Consider the following 23,917-nt stretch of genomic DNA (forward strand, 5'->3'; position numbering starts at 1 on the left):
CATCTATTATTTTATTTCTCCTCACTTTTTTTCTTAGTTATTTCTAACCCTCTCCTCTCTTCATCTCAATCCACCCAAAAAGAGGTGAACGTTTTCGATTTGTGCAGAGATGGTTATTTTTTTCTTAAAAACATATATGAGATACTATTTAAATTATTTAAATTTTACACTGTAAAATAAATTAGGAGTGATTTTATGCATTTTGATTTTTTTTTACATTATCAATTAATAAATAATATATACATATGACTTTTAAATTAGTTATTATAAAAATAACCAAACTTATTATATATCTATATGATGAATTATAGTTGCATGAAAATGTAAAAATATTTGTTTTGTTAATATATTTTAGTTATTCTTAAAAAATGTATATGTATTTATTAATTTTACAATAAAAATTGTTTTTATAATTTATTTTTATTTCTTTACTATATTAATTTTTGTTTATTTTTTTTAAAAAATAATCCATCTAATCCTTTTTAATAATTGTATTTGGGAATTTTTTTATTTTTATTTATTTGTCGTTTCTAAAATTTAACATCATATTAATTATTATTTTATCAACTATATCCTTATTTTATCTCTTAATATTTAATTAATTTACACGCACATCTAGTGTGGAGTGAAAAAAATGAAATAAAATAAAAAAATACACAATTTTTTTAATATAATCTAAAGATATTATTATATTTTTTATTTCTACAAAATAACCTTAAACAATAAATAAATAAACAAAATAGCTGGTAACCAATTCATCGAAGGTAATGAGAAAGAAAACAAAAAGCCCATCCAATGAATTATTGGGCTGAGACACGATCACGTGCTGTGGGGACAGCCGCCCCGGCCGTACAGTTATACAGTTATTACTATTAAAATTTGAAACATAAATAAGTATACACATAACACATGTCATGGATTCCAATACGAAGGTGTTTGATAAGCATTCAACACCTTTCGGAACTTATCACATTAATCTCCCCCACATCTCTATCTGCTTCACTCAAAAGACACGTAATTTTAGGAGGAATTTCTTTAAAGTAATGGAATTTTTTTTAATCATAAACATTAATTAATTCAAAATTTAATTAATTTTAAAAAGAAATAATTTTTTATTAAATTCAGTTTCTTTATCTTTTTTTTAAAATTAATATTTTTTCAAGATTAATTTTTTATTCTATTTTTTAACTTTCCTTTTCAACTTATTTTTTTAAGAATAAATGATATTTTAATCCTTAAATCTATAATCTTATGATAATTTAGTCTTTAAAAAACAAAAAAATGATTTAATTTATAAAAAAGTGCGATCATTTATGTCTCATTTCACTTTTAATTTTTTTAATGAAATGTACTTTATCTAATAATAATACATAAACAAAAATACGTCTTTTACTTAATTTTATATAAATAAAAAAGTGACTCAAATTCACATATGTCAACTGGATTATTTAATTTATTATTGTGAGTCCCCAATCGAATGGTTAATCAATATGATAAATATTTATATAGTTGAGTAAATTATTCTTTATGAATCGATTTGTTAGGGGACTTTTTGGATGTTTATGTTGCACTTTAATATTTAACATTTATTTTAAATTATGTGTATTATATAATTTATTTTTTAATTTAAATTTTGAGTTTATAATTGATAAATAATTTATAAACACATTATAAATTAGTACTAAAAATATAGTGAAAATAGTAATTTACTTGACATGAAGGTGGTAAAACGTCTTTTCAGCTAAAATTTACTTGACATGTGAACGCTGGTCCCAAAAAATAAAAAGTGGTCATACTCTCTGTACTACTGACAATGGGCCACGATGAATTGATATCTGATAAGGGAATCGATATAGATGCCATGGCTTATCTTAAATCTCTCTCGCGTTAAATTCACCATTTACTAAGTACTTATATGGACTACATCACAATATCACATCACTGCATACATACGCCATTCCATTCTCAAGCACATTCATACTTTCATACTTTTCACATATGTCTACCCCTTAGTCATAAGGAACACTTTATATCACTTTTTTTTTTTTAAAAAAATTATTATTAATTAAAACTTATTTAAATTATAAAATTAAACGAAATTTATTAACTAAGAAACTAAACTTATAAATTGTATTATTTAAAATATATTTCTTTTAATAACAAAAAATATGTTAGGTAATATGTTATTAATATTTCTTATCATCATCATTATTTGGGTTATTATTAGTTAGTAAATTAAAGATATTAATTAAAAAAGTGAATTAATTTATTTTTAATTTTTTTATTAATACATCTAAGATACTGGTCAACAACATTGTATTTTTTTAAGTGAACAATATTATCATTAAGTTCTGTTTGGTATAATGAAAAAAGTTGAGATAAAATTTTAAAATTAAAATAAAATATAAAATATAAATTCCACCTCATTTTACTATTTTCTTTCTTTTATATTCTCTTTTTCTGCAAACAAATATTGTCATTAAGTTCTGTTAAAATGAACATTGTCATTAAGTTAACGTGTCTTCGAAGTAAACTTCGTAGTCATTATTTTCTCCCCATTCAAATGAATCTCTGTATAGAATTATGAAATATATGAAGTTTGACTGGAAGTGCATGACCCATGGCCAATTTCTTGTATTCAACCTATCAACACATACGGCAATTTTTAATCCATTCTTTTTTCGTTCAAGAAAATTAAGATAAATCATAATTGCAATTAAACTAATTTGCTTTAATGGAGTACTGGCTACTGAGTATAATTGACTAACTTTTTAGTGTTATATGGTATAATATAATTATGAAATATCTAAAGATTTGACCGGAAGTACGTCATGAGTCATGATCCATGGCCAATTTCATGTTTTCAAATTTCCACCTATCGAAACACACGGCAAGATTTTAGTTCATTCTCACTGTTAAGGGGAATATGACAAACCATGCTTCCATTTGAATTAAATAATCTAATTGAATGAAATATTAAATATAGTTCAAAACTTTCGAATGTTACATTTTTTTTTTGCGCGTAAAATAATTTTAATCACTACACCAAAGCATAACTTCTTTCGAATGTTAGTATGTTGCGTTTTTTTTAATCGGCAATCAAAAGTATATATATATACTTCCTCAAAACGCAAAACTACACGTTATAAAAAAGTAACCCAAACAAACCCCGAACCTTAGTATGTTACAAGATACTAATATATCCTGTGCCCCTACTATACCAAACAAACTATATATATGTACTTACGTAAATTTTTATATAACAGTTCGGATCATTAGACTCAGTTTTAAAACCTGGACATACCACTAATCTGATCGAGTTGTGTTGAATATTAAACCAATCATGTAATCAATCAATGCGTAATTAATCCATTGACCCAGGTTCGGTGTTTATTTTTCTTCATATTACTCAAAATGACATTATTTTGTTGTTACAGTGTGATTATTAATTTATTTTTTATATTACCTGTCCAATTTATTGTGTTTAAAGAATGTTTATGCTTTAATTGTTTTAGGTACTTAACATTATCATTGTGTTCTAAAGTAATGATTCTTTTTAGACATTTTTTTAAGATATGTATAAAAAAATTTATATATTTTTTTTATACAGATTATATCATACGAATTAATTAGTAACTTATGCATTAGACCATTAACATAGTGGTCCAATGGCCAATGCCTTAATGGATTGGATCATTTTTTTGAATATGTGATTAAACTAATATTTTTTATTATAAAATAAAATAAAATTTAGTAGTATAAATTTTAAATAGGTTCAATTATTTGTATATTATCTCGGATTTTTCTTCTTAGCTTAAACTAAGAATTTGATTACTATTTTTATACTGTATTCTAATCGCATGCTGCTATGAATAATAAATATATTGTTTTTTATAATAAAAGGTTAATTAAAATACTAAAAAATGCATGAAATTTAAACTCAGAAATTGATTAGAATAAGATCTAAAATTTATGTCAATAGAGCTCTTGATACCCGAGCTATGGGATATAGTCAATTAAAAAATTCGAAGAAGAAGAAATAAAATAAAGACAAAATTCATGTATAGTTTGTTAAATATTATTTTATCCTTTTTTTCTTACATAAAATTAAAATTTTATTTCAGCAATTTATCCAATAAATAATACTGTATGAAAATTAATAACTGATCATAAACATATCACGTTGCTTGCTTGCTTGTATAAAGTAATAGTATAAGCCTATACTCATAAGCAAGACTACTTTTCTATCAATTTATACTCTCCCTTATTTTAATGAATGGCACAATAATTGAGGAGGAATCTGAACCTCTTAACAGTTAAAAAAAGGATACTATTACTTACACTTAACAATTTTATAATATAATAATTTATACTATCATTTAATCATATTTGTTATATGTATTTAAGTTTGTAAATACTTATAATGATTATATTAAAAATCATTGGTTGATGTTATAAACCATTTTATGCTAATAATATATAGAAAGTAAACTTTTTGGTAATATCAGTTACGATATGTTCTTATTTTTTTCCCATAATAATTTTAGTAGAAAAGTAGCGTGGGAAAGTGTTACTAAAATAATAGTACTCGACTTATTTTATCACCCAAAATTATTTAAACTATTTTTTACACATATTTTATTAAGTTAGAAATCTGTTATAAGAAAAAAGAGTTAGAAATCAAATTTAACGGTTGAGTTTCTGTTTCTTTCTTCAAGTGAGTAAGATTGACACAACTTCCAGAGACGCCACTTTAGAAAAAGAAACATAACATCCTACTTTATTTATAGTCAGACCTAACAGTTGATTTAATAAATGGAGTTTATTAAAAACAGAACACTGGCATGGCATCCCACGTGGTTTTTCTTGGTTACTTGTCGCAAATGCCACAAAGACGGAGCACCCCAGTTTTCTGCAGAATTCGCTTTTAAATATTTAAAGCAAAAATTTTCATTATGTTATTGTTGACTGTGCACATAGTCTTCACAATTAGTTAGATGACTAAAGTGAACAAAGTATAGCAAGTTTTTTATAATATAACCAACTTATTTTGTTGCAAAGAATGTTAAATTATAAAAAAGTAACAGAAAAAATAATAGTAGAAAACTAGGTATGTTAAGGTAGACATGTGATTATCAAGAAAAAAGTATTAGCAAAGACCACTTAAATTGTTAAAAGTACTATAAAAAAGAAAATTACATAATTAAATAAATATCAGAACTATAAAGAAAATATCATCATAAATTATATTCTTATGAATTTTATTTTTAACTTTATATATAACGGGTCTCAAAGATAAATTCAAGGATTATTATTACATACTTTCTTTTCATTTCTTATCATATATTTTTCATATCTTCATTCTTTATCTGTTTTCTTTGTATGTTTGGATGTGAAGGAAAGCAAAATTAGAAGAGTTAAAAAAAAAACATATTTTCTTGTGTTAGATGGGAGAAAAGGAAAAAGGAAGAGAAAAGTTAACTTTGTAAAGATAAAAATTACTATTTCTTTTTCTTTCATTTTCCTCTCAATTTAAATTTTTCTCTTCCCTATTTTCTTTCCTTCATTTCAATCGAAGGATCCGTCTTCATCTCTCACTTCCTTCTACTTCTGCACCCTATTTTGGGTTAATATTTATAATTTTTCTAAATAGTCCAATATCATTATTATTGACTGCAATTTTCCCATTTGATAGTCTTTCGTCGTACTAGATAGTCAGTCAAGTGTCAACCTATGATTGCTGCGCTTGTCGCTTGAAATTTCAACAAGTTTAAATTGTTGTTAGATTAATAAGCCTCTTCACAAGAGAATAAGATTGAAAGGATATGACACAATTTTACCTTCTCTTGTTTAGGTCCACACACATTTCAATAACTATTCGGTATCTTGACTATTATTCTGATTTTTCTCTATTTAAAAGGAGACCCTTTCGATATACTTTTATCTAAAGAACATTACCACTCTTCATTTTAAAGATTCTATAACTCAGTAGGTGTTTATCAAACATTTTTCTAATTCTTTACTCCTAATTTTAGTAACAGTTCTTCCCGTGGTACACCATCTCACTTATGCTGTCAAGAATTAAAATTTGAATTAAATAAAATTTAAAATAAACACTTTAGATGTTCATTAAAAATTCATCTAATTTCAACTAATAATAGGAATCACCCTTATTAAATTTTCATCCTCTGCTTATTCGACGTACTTTGTTTTTTTCTCTATTTAATTTGATTTGATGGCTAAATTTGTGAAAGAGAACCTTCAACTTCCGCATCATACACTCTTTAGGTGAAAATAAAGAACATTAAATGTGACTAAGATTTAGAAGATTTGTAGATATCCTTTGGATACGAAAGACCCAATTAAGCTGGTTAAAAAAACAGAAATCGCCCCCCCAAAAAGTAAACAGAAATCAAAACCAAAACCAAAAAATCAGAAGATTAAACACCATTTACATTCATTCAAAATGATTGTTTATTATGATTTACATATACAAAAACTACAAGGATAGTAGAATCAAACTCCTCCTTTGTACTAGGGGGAGGGAGTCTGGGAGATCACCCACTTTCTCACTTTCTACTACAAAAGAGAGAATCACCGAGAGTGGAAAACAAGATTCTCTCGACTCATACCCAGAGTCTCAGATATAAGATTCCTAGAAAGAAAAAAAACTACTTGCACCATGAAAATTTACAGAAGCGTTCCTTCCTCTGCCACCACGAGTAGACCTTATTAAGCTAGTAGAGAGAAAAGACAAAGGGGCAAAATTAGCTACACTACTACTACAGCATGTAGCTACATTCTCAAGTCAGTTCAGCCGTGTCACCCGCACTCAAGATCCAAGGGTGTCCTACAAAAACAAAAGATCCATCAACACAAACCCCCCAAAAAAACTGAATTTTTAGAAGAAGAAGAAGAAGAAGCAAGTAGTAACTTACTCAAGGCTTGTTCTGCGGAGAACCTTCTAGAAGAGTCCCTAGAGATCATTTTTCTCAAGAGATCCTTGGCGGCGGGGGACACAGTCCGGAAGATTCTAGAAGGGAACCTGAGGTTAGCCCTAACCACAGCCTCAAAGATCTCAGCAGCAGAGTCTCCGTAAAAAGGGGGAATCCCCGCCAACATTATATACAAAATCACCCCACAGCTCCACACATCAACCTTCTCATCGTACTCCCTCCCCAACAGAACCTCCGGCGCCACGTAGTACGGCGTCCCCACCACGCCGCTCATGCTCCTCCCGTCGCCGAACCACTCCGCCGAACCGAAGTCGGCGAGCTTAAGATTGTCCGCCGAATCGAAGAGAATATTGTCGGGCTTAATGTCGCGGTGGGCGACGCCGAGGCGGTGGCAGTGGGCGACGGCTTCGAGAAGGTTCTTGATGAGGGAGGCGGCCTGGGACTCCGAGAAGGGAGCATGGAGCATGCGGTCGAAAAGCGTGTGGGGCTGGCAGAGGTCCATTACGATGGAGAGATAGTGGTCGTCCTCGAAGACATGGAAGATTTGGAGGATGTTGGGGTGAGGAGAGAGGAGGGACATGAATTTGGGTTCGTTCTGGAGGCAGTGGCGGTCGGTGGAGTCAAGGAGGAGGGATTTGTCGATGAGTTTGCAGGCGTAGGGTTGGTTGGAGAGTGGGTGGAAGCAGCGGAAGATGGTGCCGAAACGACCGCGACCAATCTCCTCGCTAACCTCGTAATTCCTCTTTAGGGCTGACCACATTCTATTCAATACTTTTCTTCTCTCTAACTCTCCTTTTTATAGACAATGCGCCGCCGAATATTCCTTCGCTGGATGCCATTCACTCACTCCACACCACTTATCACCACGCCTGAACACGGGGAGTAAAATTAGAAAGATACCAATTTAATTAGCTGTTAAAACTAATCAATTTCGTTTGATCTTCTCCATGTTGAATCTCTTTCTTTTCTTTAGTTGTTTTGCAACTGCTTATTTTAATACTTTTACAAAAGGAGGATTATGATTGTAAACACACATAAATTAGCTTATATATATCATAAAAAAAGTATAAAAAATAATAACTAAACTAGTTTACATCAAAATCACTTTGTTTTAATCTATATAACAAATTTAAAATTTCTTTTAAAGGGCGTGTTTGATTTTTATTTAAAGCAAAAATATTTGTAGTTTTCAAAATATAACAAAATAAAGTTGGTCAAACAATTGATGGAACCAAATTAAAACAGATGAGAAAACATATCCTAGTTTTTTTTTGTTGTATGTTTTTAGAACATTTGTTTGGAAAATAGTTTTCAAAATTAATAGATTTTATATGGGAAACTGATTACTGAATAGTGTGAAGCTATCTTAAAAAGAAGTGGGAAAGGAATAGAAACAGGTTTTAAATTATCATACAAATATGAGAAACAGTCTAATAAAAAAAAAAGATATATTAATAACATTTGTTCTTCAAAATATGATAGTGAATCTAACTAACTAAAAAATAGGGGGAATGAAGTTCTGTCGAATCCATGAACTCTAACAATAAGACGTCCACAAAAATTAAATTCCAGTTATAAAATAACACGCAGAATATTTTCTTTCAAATAAACAAGTTGAGGATTTGTGGGGTACTCAGTTAGTATTCTCTCCACCACAGCAATTTAAGTTTGCCTAAATCCAAGAACTGGATCGCTTCCTTTGTAGTCCATTTTTTTGTGCAATCGATTTTCTTTTACTAAACAAAAGCTATTTACGTGGGGTCCAACTTAAAATCATGATAAGGATATGAACCAAAACCTTTCCGGATATGTAGCCATTAAGAAAAGAGCACCTTAAAAAAGGTTAGGATTATTTCTTTTGCTTAAATGGCTTGGCCCGTATGACTTGCCGGACAGTGGAAGGTACAAGCTAGGACAATCACTTGAGATACTATTGCCAACACGTTGCATGCCTTTATGCCACTCCAATTTCCCTCTTTCTACGAACGGGTACGATTAGAAGTCTACTCTCTGGTTAAAGTGAACTGTGGTTTTGAACCAAAATTTCCAAATTTAACACCACTCGAGATAAGTGAGAAGGGCTACACAGCCTACACTAGAATTTGACGTTAAATTTTACTGATTTTACCAAATCAATATTTATTCTATAATTTTATGAGCATAATCAAATGCACTTATTCAAGTTGAAATAGAATTCAAAATGAGTCAATAAAGCCTGCACCATATGCAATCAAATTATTAATAAGTAACTAAAACTTAGCCCAAAATACTGACTATAAATAGTTTCAATAAAATTACCAACCGTTCAATTGATCAATCCCAAACCTATTGATTGACCTTAAATAGTATAAAAAAAAATTATCAGCAATAACGCTGGATTTAATATTAGTACGAGTTAGACAGCAATAACGCTGGAGATCACTAAAGCTTTCTTTAAGAAAATATCAGAATAGTTTAAAAAAAAAAGAAAATATCAGAATAGTTTCAAAAAAAGAAAATATCCGACTAAATGCAACGTAGAAAGCGACTGGTTGGAAAATATATACTCCCTTCAGCAGTTCGGCCCACTGCCCCCCTAAAAAAAAAGATATCATTAAATAGAATCCTATGCGGAAGTGCCAACATAAAGCTGCATATATCTTGAAATATAAATCTAATTGTTCAGGAAAAAAAATGTGACATCTTATGTGTTGGATTACTCGTTAAATTCTTTAATCCCTAACAAAAGATAAATTTCACTGAAAGACAGCAACCAGAGGCACAGATGATGAAACAAATGTCTCAACAGATCTGGGGCAAAAGGGAGTTGATCGTCGAAGCAAACTACTAAAAGATCCAAAGGTGAGAAAATCTTGCTATTTATGTTCCTTAACAACTTGGGTGCCCCCAAATAACATACTCACTGTTGTCAATATAATTCAACCGGACTAATTGCTTCTCAGAAAAACCCCTCACTTTGCATGGATAGCGATACAAGGCAGCAAAACTTCCACGATAATGGCCCCGATGCATATGACTACCAGCAAATCAGAATATTGTTGCAACTCGTCCGTCAAAAACACATTTTCTTAGCTTGGAATTTCTCACTCTTTGAAGCAAAGTTGGCACAACCCCACTTAAAAACTGATCCTGAGCCCAGTGTCTCTGAATAATGGCCAGTCCATCAGTTAGGGGGCATTAATTTCATTTCATCCCTGTACTAATATAGAATGCCCAAAATAAGATAAGTTTAGAGTTTTAAAAAATGAAGAAAGGGGAGAATGGACAGTGCAGTGAACAGAGACCTCAACTTCCTGAATTCATTTTTGAGTAAAATAAATCAAACTTCTAAGCATGTAGCAGTCTCAGAAGAAAGTCTCATTTCAAAAACACTTACTGAAAATATCTTTAGAAGGGAGCCTCTAGTGATTCATCCCAGACTTCTGCACTTCCGTTAGAGGCATCTTCTATGTCTTCTTCCATTGAAAGCCTAATATATTCTCGATGAGCAAATCGATCCCACTCTGTCAATGTTGGGTTCTCACGTTCCTATTCCCACAAGACATGCATACCAATTACCAAGGAAGTCACTAACAGTAGCCAAGCATAAATACTAACTCAACAATGCAATAAATTTTATCAAATATTTCATGCACCTGACGGATCAAAAATGGGTCACGAGTTTCAAAGGCCATGAACTTATTTAGGTTGAACAGGATGTTGAAAACACTTCCTGAAAGTTTACCGCCTTTCAGGTCATGCAGAGTTATAACACTCTCATCCTGCAGAGCAAAGAATTTCAGATGATTAAAAAATATAAGATAATAAATCAATAATGTCATGATACTGACCAAAGATATAATCAGAAAAGGGGGGACAATATGTTTGGGATATGCTATATTCCAGGAAAAAAATAATTATAAACTGCTCACTAGAGTTGTACTTTCTTTTCCAGGCAAAGGTTATTTCACAACAACACAATGAAAAAAAGATCAAACAATCATCAAAAGAAAGATGGAAAGGCAAACCTCAGGTTTAATCATGTCAATTATCTGACACAATATGTCCTCAAAAAGCACAGGCTCTTGGGCCATGCACTCCATCCGATGCAATTGTTCCTCATAAAAAAATTGCAGTTCATTCCTTGTCAGAACTCCATTTCCATCCAAATCTATGCACTTGAACCTAATAGTGACATTTTCAAGTCAGCTCGTACTTTGACGACTTAAAAATCAGAAAACAAGTCAACCACAATGTCAAATATCCACTGTTTACCAAATAGCATGCTTTCTGGTGAAGTAAGACACTGCTGAGAGCAGTGACAATGTAAAGCATTTCATTTCACCCTGACATTTAGTACAAAGATTGGAATATGCTCCAACTTCCGAATTAAAGAACAGACAGAAAAGTGAAAAGGTTCATCTCATTATCAATTTTCCTTCATTAGTTCCACACAATGCGGCCTAAGTGTTGTTGACACTACACTTGCTCAAGCATAGAATGCAGTTACACAAAAACTTACAATAGCATATCCATGCTCTCAAGGACATGGGTTACTTGGCACAAAGGACTGGATCAACATTATTTCAATCAGAACTGTTCTCTTTGCAACTCACCTTTGATTATGTACATAACATTCCAGACTTCCGGTAACAAATAAATAAATTAACCAATAAAATAAAGCACACTTTACACGTGCATAATTTCACAAAGCACCATCCCTGAGCAACTAATCTGGTAACTCCTTTCAGAAAAGAAACTAACAAATGAAACGGATAATGAATGAGAAATAAATACCAGTACTCAAGACTAGGTTCAGATGATTTATCCTCTTCTGACAGTATGAAGTAAACAAAATCTTCATATCCCATCTTTCCCTCAACCTTACTGGTAAACTTTCTTGGGACCTGAGACAATACTGAAGCAAGTCAGAATCTGCACTTCAATAAATGATCTGATAAACAAAAGTGGATGGACACTGAACCAAACACTTCTTGCGTTAGAAAGAGAAGGGGTATAGGGTCTGTTGCTGAAGTCATAAACATTTAAATCTCAAAGACAGAAGCAACAAGTAATCCACACAAACCTGAGAAAATATTCTATCAACAATTCGATAGGTAAGCGCATGGTTACCATATCTGATAAGATTCTCTTTGTCTATAAAGAAATCGTGATCTGTATCCAGCTCCCAAAATTTGCAGTATATAACATAAAAATGCTCATAAGAGAAGTACCTACAGACAATTATTAGGTGAAGTAAAAACACAATGCATTTTGTTATGAATATATTTTGGCTGAAAAACAGAGTCATTGTGTGAATTTAATGATAATATAGTATATCTACCTCAAAACCTTGTTGATGTCTTCTTCTTCATCAGCATGCTGCATTGCATCAATTATGTTTCCACGCTTCAGCTCCCTCAGGGTGAGACAACCATTTCCAGATCTATTAATGTAATAATAGATTCTGTATATTACAGTTTCAGCTGGGACGTTGAAAAATCAAATTAAGAATATTGCACCAGATGCAAAAAAATAAAATAAAGTATTACAGCAGAAACCAAATACCAGTTGAAACCAAACTAGCATAGATTTCAAATTTCAACAATCAACTTTAGGAGGCATTTAGAAAAGCTTTTACAGCATTTATTTGGAGTTATGAAAATGGTTTATAAGCTCCTTTTAGCTCATTCGAATTAGTTTTATGGTCAAATTTATGATATAAGCTATCATGTGATAAGAACTCATAAATAAGTGCTTAATTAATCTATTTACCCAAATAGGGGGGAGATTTGGAGAATTTAGAGAGAAAGACAGAACTTAGGCAACGGAACAGGTTCTTATTCAGTAGAATGTGTAGTACATAAGTTCTGCACATCATCCATACATATAGTATCTTAATATCTTAATAGATTTGGTAATAGATTATGGTGGCAACATAGTGGTGAGACAGGTATAAATGGCAAACATCTCATTTCAGCAAGTAAAGATGAACAACAAATGGATCAGGCACAAAAGTTGGTTGCTAATGTGGGAGAAAAGAAAATATTTAGATATCCAATATACATATAATCTATTCAAGATGACACTGCTTTACAGAGATCCAATTTGAAAAATCAATTGCCCAACCCCATTGGTTATTGTCTATAAGCATCTGTGCAGCTGCAGCCAATGCCCACTGCTTTCAATTGGTGAAATAGCTAGTTATTTGGGTATCATGAGAACCCTGAATGCTCTTTCTGCAAGAAAATCCCCGACCAATCTAACAACTAGAGTTCAAAAGCCTATATAAAAAATTACACATTGCTTTAGCTTTTAAGCATTAGGACTGCCAATAACGAATCACTTTTTTGTCGAACCAGCTCTATGACAAAGAGATGCACCTCCAAATCCAATGCCATTTTTGTTTTTATTTTGAATCACTGATACAAGATGCCAAAAATAATTAAGAAAAATGCCTCTTTTTTAGTACTATTTATACCTTCATCTTAAACTCTGTTTCTTTCTACTACAGATCATAAATCTATGCTTCATATATGCATGTTCTTACTCTGTTGATCCTACTTATTTTAATGCCTGCAGCTATCCTTATTATTAGGAACTAGGAATGTATCACAAAGATACCATCTTAAGTCACACAAGGACCACACCTGAGTACATCTCATGGAAATTGATGATTCATAAGTGAAACAAAACTTCCTCAACTAAAATAAAGTTTTAAAGAACTATGCGCTAGAAGAATTTAAACTCATTATCATTAATCTACAATTACAAACCATATCTCTCTTGAAACTCAGGCGTGCCCTGCAGGAACTCCAGCCCTGGATGAGTAGCTAAAAGCTCACGTAGAACAGGTTTAAAATCATCCTGACATGTAGTAGAGTGTTGCTCTAATATAAGAAAGATGGATATGAACATAATATGAAAGCCAAGGAGATCAATAAGCAAGGTCCCTAAAAAGGATAAATCATCCTAGAATGAAACTGGAATTGAATAAATGACAGTTTTATAAATATTAGACCAAGACTGAATGTACCTTTGGGAAGAGTAGAAGGAATTTAAATGAAATAAAAAGCATAAAGAAAGAAACAGAATTAAAATTTTTTAAAAAAAAACCTGAGTAAGGTAATTCAGCTGTGGTTGCTTTAATATTTTGAATATTAGAGCAGCTATATCCATCACCAGCATGTTGCCATCAATCCAATATTCAATAAATGTTTTCCTATAGGAACATTAAATCACAAATTTAAGCATAAGTGAGGAAATAATAATTACAAGGAACAAGACCATTCATCAATACTTGCCTACATCATGGGAAAGGAGAGAATCAAATCAACTATATTTACCTTTTTTAATAATACAAATTTTTTCACACAATAATTCAACCTGCATAACATATGGTGCCAAAAGATGGAAAGTTAAATGCATAAAAAGTAAAATATTTGCACCGGAAGCATACTGCTCAACTAAAACAGCAATTTAAAAAGAAGATTTCTCGTGTATTTCCATCCATGACAATAGGAACCTTTCAGCCAAACAACAACAAAATTCTTATCTCACAAGGTGAGGTTGGCAACATGGATCGGACAACGTCATTATACTCAATTCAAGACCAATTTCTCAAGGATATTATTCACCATGAGATACCTCTTAACAATTTCCTTTAATGTCTTTTTCCTCCCCTCCCCTTTTTACAAAGCTAAAAACCATACAATTTACTCTTCTCAACAATGCTTCCAGTGGCCTTCTTTGCACATGTCCAAACTACCTTGAACGATTTATTGTCATCTTTTCCTCAGTCGCTGTCACGCCAATGTCTTCTCTTACACAATCATTTTGTATCTTGGCTTTTCTTGTGCAGCCACACATTCATCTTAACATTCTCATTTTTGCTACTTCCACCTTTTTCTTTTGTTGTCTCTTTAAAACAAACTTTCATTACCATAGAGTATATTTGGATGTATAACAGTACAATAAAATTGTGCTTTGATATTGGTAGGTACTTTGTGATCACAATTAATCCTCGATGCTTTTGCCTCTTTTAAGCAACCAAGTTGCATCTTGTGTGTGCCATCTTCATTGATTTACCAACTATTTTGTAATATTGGTTCAAAATATTTAAACTTAGAAACTTATGGTATGGCATCTCCCATTTTTACTTCCAATTCATTTTCCTCTTATTTCTTGCTAAAATTGCTATGCATATACTTTGTCTTACTCCTATTCAAGAGAAAACCTCTTGATTCCAAAGTTTGTCTCCAAAACTCTAGTTTAGAGTTAACCTCTTCCCTTGATTTCTCAAACAAAACTATACAATATGCAAAAAGCATGCAGTTAGGGATAATCATTTTTATATCCTGGGTAAGTACCTCCATGACTAGATAAAACAAGGACTCAAGACTGAGCCCAGATGTAATCCCATTCTCTTTTTTATATGGCATAATATGGGTTGCTTCCTCCTTCACTTTGGACACTCCTCTTTAGAGTTTGGCTCCCCCTCCTTTGAGCCTTGGATGATTCAGTGTCAGATATTGCATTATAAACATTGGTGCAAAGAAAAAAAAATCTCGCTTTAAAACAGAAGATTAGAAAAGGAAATGCAAGGCCTGTTAAAACTAAACTTAGTATAAAAAATGAAATCAAGAAGCACGAAATATAATGAAGCATTGAGGAACGCTTAGGCTTTGGACAATCCTCAAGCTATGATGGAGATTTCATTAAGCAACCAAGCATAATAAACATGATGCTGGTAATTATTTCAAACAGAAACCTGATTGTATTTTGAAGAAAAAAATTAAAAAAAAAGTAGAACAAACTAGAGGGAATGGATAACGTAGATAACAAGCCAAGTAAAGGGTAAAACTTCAAAACATGCTTTTACAAAATTAAATAATGCAATAATCAGCAGCTCAGCTGTGAAAAATCTTTCTGAGAGATTTATGATAATTGTAATGCTACTCCAGCACCTAGACCTAAAACTTTGAAATGCCCAACAGCTCAAACAAGAATCATAATCTATGAGTCATGACACAAAAAAGTTAACAAGTTCCAGAAAAATAAATTGCACACCTTGTCACAACACCAGTTCCATTGTCAATCTTCTGGAAAAGGGAAGTGGAAAAAAAAGATGGCAGCTTGCAAACTTCCTTAGTAATTGATTTGAATTCTGACATTCCAAGAAAACAAGTAAAATGATTCTCAGAACTCGCTGTTACAACTCTTTAATATATTAAAAAGTGAATGTTATAAAGATCATGAGGCAATATTTAAATCAGTTATTTTTACTCAATTTAAAGAGGGCATAATTATATACAAAATTAGAATATGAAAGTTGTTTAAAATCACTTTTCACCAGTTGCAACAAAATTGCCCTTCAGGCTATCAGCTACTTATATGTGTGATATCTCACCATGCACCTGCATGCCATCCATATGATCATAGAATAGCCGATCAATTTTAAACAAGCATTCTTCTTTCAGTTCATTTGGAGGTGGACGTCCATGTTGAAAGTAGAACTGCAAGTGAGAAAATATTTATATTATAAACATTAACATGGCAGGAATCATGAGAGAAAAAAGAAAGCATAAACACACAAAGAGAACCAGATACAGGATAAAAATGCCATCAAATAAAATACTAAGAAAACTAGACAGCCGTCCTTAATAGGATTGATATAAATTATTTCCTTCAAGTTCATGGGGGTTTTGGCAGCAGGCATTGGGTGTGTCCTTGGAACAGCTTCTCATGATTCAGTGACAAGCTTAAGCAAAACAAGGTAAAAGTTTTGCAGCAATCTGCAGTTCATGCAAATCTTTGGACTATATGGTTGTAGGTGTAGTGCAAAGTCACACATTTATGGGTTTCTCTGTCCCTCAACTAGCTATAGGTCTATGCGATAGGATGGTGTATGGCCTTTCTTTGGTGTTCTACAAATGGCTGTCTAGAGAAAAGTTTCCATTTCATATACTCAATGGGATTGGCAACTTGGCTGGATTTTTTTCTTCTTCTCTGATGTATTTTCTTTTTCTGTTCTCGAATATATCTTATCCTCCTTTTAGATATACTTTACTTCCCTCTTCTATAATAAATTTTACTAATTAAAAAACTATATATATATATATATATCAGACTGCCTGAACCTGAGGTATCACTTCTTTAACTGGCTCGCTAACAACTTTCAAGGGAGAACCCAAATTAGAAGGGCCAACTCTCTGTTTCACAATGCGAGGGGAACCAGATGTACTTCTTGGTGAAAGAGGAGGAGCAGTGCCAGCGGGAAACATTGAAGGCAAAGAATTACTTGAAGCATTTGGACTAGAGCAATTCCCTGGGACATTCAAGGGAACACCAGACTTTGCTTCATTGAGTAATGATGTTACCTGCACAATTAACAAGGGGAATATCAAAACAATATCACCAACTTTGCATGTGATATTCTGTGAATGTTCAAGGAGAGCAACATAACCATTTCAAGAAACCCAAAATTAAAATACAAAAGGTATAGCATTGTTAAACAGCTTTTCATATATTTCAACTATCACTAGGAACTTATTTATTTATATTTCTTGGGTGTAGGTGGGATTTACAAAAAAAAAATACTACTTAATAATATGGTGAATAAAGAAGCACCCAAGCGTACTTGAAAAGTCAATTCTCACAGGTGTGTGGAATGCCATCAAAACCTGTAGCAATCTTTAATTACATTTTTTTTTTATAATCTGAACTCTTAAGTGACAACGGCATTCTCTATTGGCAATGGTCTAACGAGTTAAACATAATGTAAGAACCAACGAGTCACCAGTTTGAGTAGTACTAGGCTCAATTCCCTTAAGCAAGGTCTTGGATTCGAGCCTTATGGATGGAAAAACATGGTTGGGAAAGGAGACCCACTAAAGTTGATCAGTCAAATTTTCCGACGGAGATTGGTCTGAATATTCGCAGCAATGTCACAGTGACAAAAAAAAAACGTAATGTAAGAGTGATTCATCTTTCCCCTAAATCTTAAATATCTAATAACCATTGCCTGATAACCACGGATAATATCTCAACACCACATGTGGTTCAAATCATCTCATTCTTCGTGCACACGTATACATAAAAATATATCAACAAAGAGAATAAAAGCAAGCTAAGGAGAGCCCTCAAATTATGCAATGTAGTAATGTTCAGATTCCGAAACGGAACGAAGCGTACCAATCGATTACTTTCGGGAAGCGACAACCACTGGTTGAAGAGCTTCTCGATGAAATTGAGGTTAGACTTGAGGGCCAAACCAGAAAATTCTGGGAGCTGCAACAATTCGACGTCCAACGACGCCGCATCAGTGACGACCTCCATGTTCATCTAAACCAATCTCGTTCTTCTATCTCTCATTCACAGACCAAATCACTAAGCACGAAGAACAACACGAATCCTCAATTTTATTTTTCCTTTCTCCTTTAGAAAAAAAATTGCAGCAAGTTGAATTTCAATGCCTCCGGCGAATCGGAACCTATAATAAGCAGATACTGTACCAAAAAGGGAACAAATGCGGTGGAGATATTTGGATTGGGAGGTGCGGATTCAGGCAGAACCCTAGATCTTTTCGGAATTGAATTTAGAATCAATCAATTAACAACGTATGATATGTACGGTGATGGTGATCTGGTGAAAGATGTGGAATGGATAGAAAGTGAAGGAAAATGAGAGAAAATTATTGGGAGAGAAGAAGAAATAATTGTGCAGAAAGAAAAAGCAAGAGAAAGAGAGGGAGATCTGTTGCCCGTAATTTTATTTATTTTTGCAAAGTAAAATGGAAATTAAAACAGAAAGAAAAATTTCATTTAAGGTTCTAATCAATAAAAAAATTATTTAGGATTTTAAAATAATCATTATAAAACTTAATAAATTTATTACGCATAATAATTAATAATTAATAAATAAATAATTATATAAAAAATATTTTTTCTGTATTTTAATTAAATTAAATTCATAATTTATAAATATCATTAATTTAATATACAATCTTATATTTTTACCTCCATAAAAAAACTAATTAATAACAAATATCAAGTTATGATGAGAATTTTTTAATTATAAAATTAATAAAAAATATTGATAGTTGATTTAATTATATTGTATGGTTAAAAAAAATTTAAAAAATAGATAGGATGACCAATAAAAGTTGGCATGTTCATGTCATATGTAAAATACTAATTTTAAAAAATCTCCTTTTTGTAGGGTAAGCTTTTAGGTATCTTTTTCCTTAAAAAAATTAATAAGAATATGCTGATAATAAAAACATTTTACATGGTTATTTATAAAATTGTCAATTTTTAAAATAATTTTTAAGATATATTTATGATAAAATTTATTTAGTTAATAGTAAAAATATTCACATCAATAATTTATTAAAATTAATTTCTTGTTTATTTGAATGTAAATTGTTCCAGATTAGTTGTAAGCCCAATAAAAAAAAGCCTGATCATTAAGCGCAACCTACAGAGAACATCTTAGACTAGACTTAAACCATGATCATAAACATCAATTTTCCGAATTTGCATCTCGATATATTTACTTGAAACACCCTAACCACATTTTTACCTTCATGCACCACCACTATTGTACCTTTTCTTAGGTGGTAACCAACTCTCACCTAACGTTCCTAGTATGCAATAAGACCTATATAGGTGTGAAGCATGTATTCATTTATTCAATTCATGAGATGACCTTGGAGGCACCCACACCATCTCCACACAAAAAACCACGCTAACTTAAAAAAAAAAGTATTATAAGCAAGCCTAACATGTTCAAGGTACACAATTTTCTATAACATTATATTCTTCCTCTTCTTTGGCAAATATTAACCTAAACGTTAGAGTCATTTTAAGTTTAAGCATCTCATCGAGCTTCTCAAATCTGCTTTGAGGCTTTGAGCATTCTTCATCTTTCGAAGCATTTATTCATTAATTCAATTCATGAGATTGATCTTAGAGGCACCCACACACATCATCACACAAAACACCACCCCAACTTAAGAAAAGTCTTATAAGCAAGTCTGACGTACTCAAGGTAAACAAACATTACATTCATTGTCTTCTCTAACAAATATTAACCTAAATGCCAAAGTCCTTTTAAGTATCTCATCAAAGCTTCTCAAATATGCAATGAGCATTCTTCATCTTGGGCTAGTGTTGAATAAGTGGAATTTACATGAATTTTACCCCATAAAAAATTGTGCGTAAAAAATAAAGTATTGAAGCATGTTGCTAATATCTCTTTTATTAGTTTTACTCCCTATGTGTATTGCAAAATTGTTTACGTTTGAGATGGTTGTTTTATCCCAAATTTGTCATGTCGTTGGGTTTTTTCTCTTTCATAAATTTGGAAACAGATTGATTCTCATGCTTCTCTCTCTACCAATGTCTTTCCTATTTTCTTCTACCTTTTAGCCTTGGATAATTATAAGCATATATTTCTTTCTCATCTCTTGTTTCCTGTATTTTTTTTATATTTCTTTTCCGTCATATCACTTATTACATATGTAATTTTCTCTCTATTCATTATGTTTTTTCCTTTTATCTTTCTTTTCTTTTCTACCAACATACATCACAAAATGGAATGTATATCCTTACAAGTACTCCTTAGCTTTTGAGCTGGTCAAGCGCTTTCCTTTTGGATTGCCATTGCTTTGGTTCCAAACAAACTTTGGGCTGGGTGTGGGCTTGGTTTTCTCGTATCCTATGGGCTTCTTATCCATGAACACAAAAAAGATAGGGTTGATGCTAGGTGCATCTAGCATTATTGCTGGTGTATCCAGCACTTAAGGGGAAAAGACTGAAATACCCTTGATCCGTAAGTCTTTTACGGATCAAGTTATTCCGTATGCTTAATATCAACTTGATCCATATCAACCTTACGGATTAATATGATTTTCGGACCACCCTCACGCACACCCAGCACAAATGCGAAGAAAGCACAAGGACAATTTTGATATTTAAAAAAAATGCTGAGTGCACCAGCAATATGCTGGATGAACCTAGCATCAGCCAAAAGATAGGATAAAACAAAATTAATTAATGGAAAATAAAATAAATAATTGAGGTCTCCAAGTTTCCATGCCCTTGTGTTGGATGCACGCCCCAACTGCACTTCATCCAAGCCCTTATCCACAAAGCAACCCCTCAATTTTCCGCTGCTACCTTATGAGTTCCGAAACCCGCAACAACTGCAACCAACAGCGTCGTTAATGGCGACAGTTTCAAGCGAATTCCTGTCGCATTGCCTCCCACTTGGTACCAACTCGAAGCGCGCGTGGCTTCCAAATCCAAGCAACACCGTGATCACCTGCAGAATCCCACTTCTAAATGAAGACAACCCCAGCAAGCGAAGACTGAACAACAACAACAACAACAAGGGACACACGAGGGTCACTTCCTCCGACACAAGACCCCAACAACAACATTACGATTTTCGAGACACCCATCACATGAAAGCCCTCAACAGGCTTTGCAAAACGGGCAAGTACACCGAAGCCCTCTATTTTCTTGAGCAAATGGTGAAGAGGGGTTACAAGCCCGATGTCATTCTCTGCACCAAACTCATCAAGGGCTTGTTCACTTCCAAGAGAACAGAGAAAGCGGTGCGGGTCATGGAGATTCTGGAACAGTACGGTGACCCTGATTCTTTTGCTTACAATGCAGTGATAAGCGGGTTCTGCAGGAGCGATAGGTTTGATGCTGCCAATAGGGTGATTCTGAGAATGAAGTATCGAGGCTTCTCCCCTGATGTTGTTACCTACAACATTCTCATTGGGAGTCTTTGTGCAAGGGGGAAGCTTGATTTGGCTTTGAAGGTTATGGATCAGTTGCTGGAAGATAATTGCAACCCTACTGTGATTACTTATACTATCTTGATAGAAGCGACTATTATACACGGCAGCATTGATGATGCAATGAGGCTTCTGGATGAGATGATGTCAAGAGGGCTTCAGCCTGACATGTACACTTACAATGTCATTGTGAGGGGCATGTGCAAACGCGGGTTGGTGGATCGAGCGTTTGAGTTTGTTTCCAATTTGAACACGACGCCAAGCTTGAACCTCTACAACTTGCTGCTCAAGGGTCTTTTGAATGAGGGCAGATGGGAAGCTGGGGAGAGGTTGATGTCCGATATGATTGTGAAGGGTTGCGAGCCGAACATTGTGACCTACAGTGTTTTGATTAGTTCGCTGTGTCGCGATGGGAAAGCTGGGGAGGCTGTGGATGTGTTGAGGGTTATGAAGGAGAAGGGGTTGAACCCTGATGCTTATTGCTATGATCCGTTGATTTCTGCTTTCTGCAAAGAGGGGAAAGTTGATTTGGCTATAGGGTTCGTGGACGATATGATATCTGCTGGGTGGTTGCCGGATATTGTCAACTACAACACAATCATGGGGTCTTTGTGTAAGAAGGGAAGAGCTGATGAGGCATTGAACATCTTCAAGAAGCTTGAGGAAGTGGGTTGTCCGCCAAATGCAAGTTCTTATAACACAATGTTCGGTGCGCTGTGGAGTAGTGGGGACAAAATTAGAGCATTGACGATGATTTTGGAGATGTTGAGCAACGGTGTTGATCCTGATAGGATCACGTATAATTCACTGATATCAAGTTTGTGCAGAGATGGAATGGTGGATGAGGCCATTGGGTTGTTGGTGGACATGGAAAGGACCGAGTGGCAACCTACGGTTATTAGTTACAACATTGTTCTTCTTGGATTGTGCAAAGCACACAGAATCGTAGATGCCATTGAGGTGCTGGCTGTCATGGTTGACAATGGATGTCAGCCAAATGAAACTACTTACACGTTGTTGGTGGAAGGGGTTGGTTATGCTGGATGGCGAAGTTATGCAGTGGAGCTAGCTAAATCCCTTGTTAGTATGAATGCTATTTCTCAAGATTTATTCAGACGTTTACAGAAACAAAACCATTTCCGTGCCTGATATGTACAAAGAGCTCGCTTGATTAGATTACATTAAATTCTTGGGCATAAAGCTGATTTATTCGGGTCCTCTAATTGAGATTTTTGTTCAGCTCAATTTGATGTGTTATTTCTAATTTACTGTTTTGGGATGTAGTTTGAAGGGAAGGAATATCAAAGGGACTGTCATTACTTCTTAATTTTGATGAAGATGTTATAACTCATGACCAAGTCTCTGTTTTCACATGCGCAGAGTTTGTACCTAATTGTTATCCAATGACTTATAAAGGAAACAATCTGTCAATTTATACCATCTACAAGTATCATTTCATGACCTCAAAAAGATTTATGCAATAATTCAAATAATGTAGTGAAGTGAAAAAGAAAATTCACAAAAAGCATGACGGGTGTATAAACTTAAGAGAAAATGTTACTACTATATCATAAAAATCAGCGCAGAATGGCAGGCGCCGGCTGAGCAAAAAATAATTAGGACGACTGCTAAGTTGATAATGCACTCTTTTTTTAAATAACTCAAAAAGTTGGCCCCCAAAATATTGAATGCAGCTTTTCTTTTTAGGAAATAGTCTATGCCCACTAGCATTTAATCACAAACTAAGATGTGTAATAAATTTGTTAACTTCCATCATAGTTTACCTTAGGATCATGCTAAATAGTTTTTTATTAGAAGTTATAAGATTCATTTGATAGTTAAGAGAGAAGGAGGAGAGGGAAAGATCATGACTAATAAAAACTAATAAATTAACAACTAAAATTAATATTAGAAAAAATAATTACTTTTTATTATTTGATAATTTAAAAGTTTACACTTCATTAAGTTCTTTTTTTCTTCTTCTTATAAATGCACTTTTGTCAATCTTTCCCTTCCTCTTTACATATTTAAGAGGATTCTTAGTCCGATTTCTCTAAACGAAAATATTATCATAAACTCTATAACCTTTACCTGAACATCTATTTTTGTATCAGGATTGATGAGTCACATACCGCACAACTCCAATTTTAAACCAACAGGACAAGTTCGCATT

At 32.9% G+C, this 23,917-nt stretch overlaps 3 protein-coding genes across 6 annotated transcripts; 1 reads left to right on the forward strand and 2 right to left on the reverse strand.

Moving 5' to 3' along the window:
* Positions 1 to 6,456: 6,456 nt before the first annotated feature.
* PPCK2 (phosphoenolpyruvate carboxylase kinase) lies at positions 6,457 to 7,727 on the reverse strand. Its single transcript, NM_001249731.1, has 2 exons — positions 6,939 to 7,727; positions 6,457 to 6,850 (listed from the first exon to the last, which is right to left on the reverse strand). Exons 1-2 carry the CDS (start codon positions 7,714 to 7,716, stop codon positions 6,804 to 6,806), a joined length of 825 nt encoding a protein of 274 aa, NP_001236660.1. The 5' UTR covers positions 7,717 to 7,727; the 3' UTR covers positions 6,457 to 6,803.
* A 1,837-nt stretch (positions 7,728 to 9,564) lies between these two features.
* Positions 9,565 to 18,689, reverse strand: LOC100799748 (probable serine/threonine protein phosphatase 2A regulatory subunit B''delta). 4 transcript variants are annotated; one of them, XM_006606382.4, is made up of 13 exons: positions 18,129 to 18,689; positions 17,075 to 17,314; positions 16,345 to 16,450; positions 16,005 to 16,101; positions 14,052 to 14,157; positions 13,712 to 13,802; positions 12,280 to 12,421; positions 12,022 to 12,169; positions 11,733 to 11,842; positions 10,964 to 11,120; positions 10,592 to 10,717; positions 10,333 to 10,484; positions 9,565 to 10,150 (listed from the first exon to the last, which is right to left on the reverse strand). In XM_006606382.4, the coding sequence occupies exons 1-12, from the start codon at positions 18,276 to 18,278 to the stop codon at positions 10,344 to 10,346; spliced, it is 1,614 nt and encodes a 537-aa protein (XP_006606445.1). In that variant the 5' UTR covers positions 18,279 to 18,689; the 3' UTR covers positions 9,565 to 10,150; positions 10,333 to 10,343. The 4 variants fall into 4 exon arrangements, with proteins under 4 accessions (XP_006606445.1, XP_006606446.1, XP_003556454.1 ...); XM_006606383.3 differs by having other exon boundaries at positions 9,565 to 10,100; positions 18,129 to 18,688; XM_003556406.5 differs by having other exon boundaries at positions 9,565 to 10,155; positions 18,129 to 18,688.
* A 2,282-nt stretch (positions 18,690 to 20,971) lies between these two features.
* Positions 20,972 to 23,095, forward strand: LOC100812545 (pentatricopeptide repeat-containing protein At3g04760, chloroplastic). The gene has a single exon (XM_003555520.5). The coding sequence runs from the start codon at positions 21,163 to 21,165 to the stop codon at positions 22,891 to 22,893; it is 1,731 nt and encodes a 576-aa protein (XP_003555568.1). The 5' UTR covers positions 20,972 to 21,162; the 3' UTR covers positions 22,894 to 23,095.
* Positions 23,096 to 23,917: the final 822 nt, after the last annotated feature.

Source organism: Glycine max, chromosome 20 (assembly GCF_000004515.6).
Source record: "Glycine max cultivar Williams 82 chromosome 20, Glycine_max_v4.0, whole genome shotgun sequence".
NCBI lineage: Eukaryota > Viridiplantae > Streptophyta > Magnoliopsida > Fabales > Fabaceae > Glycine > Glycine max.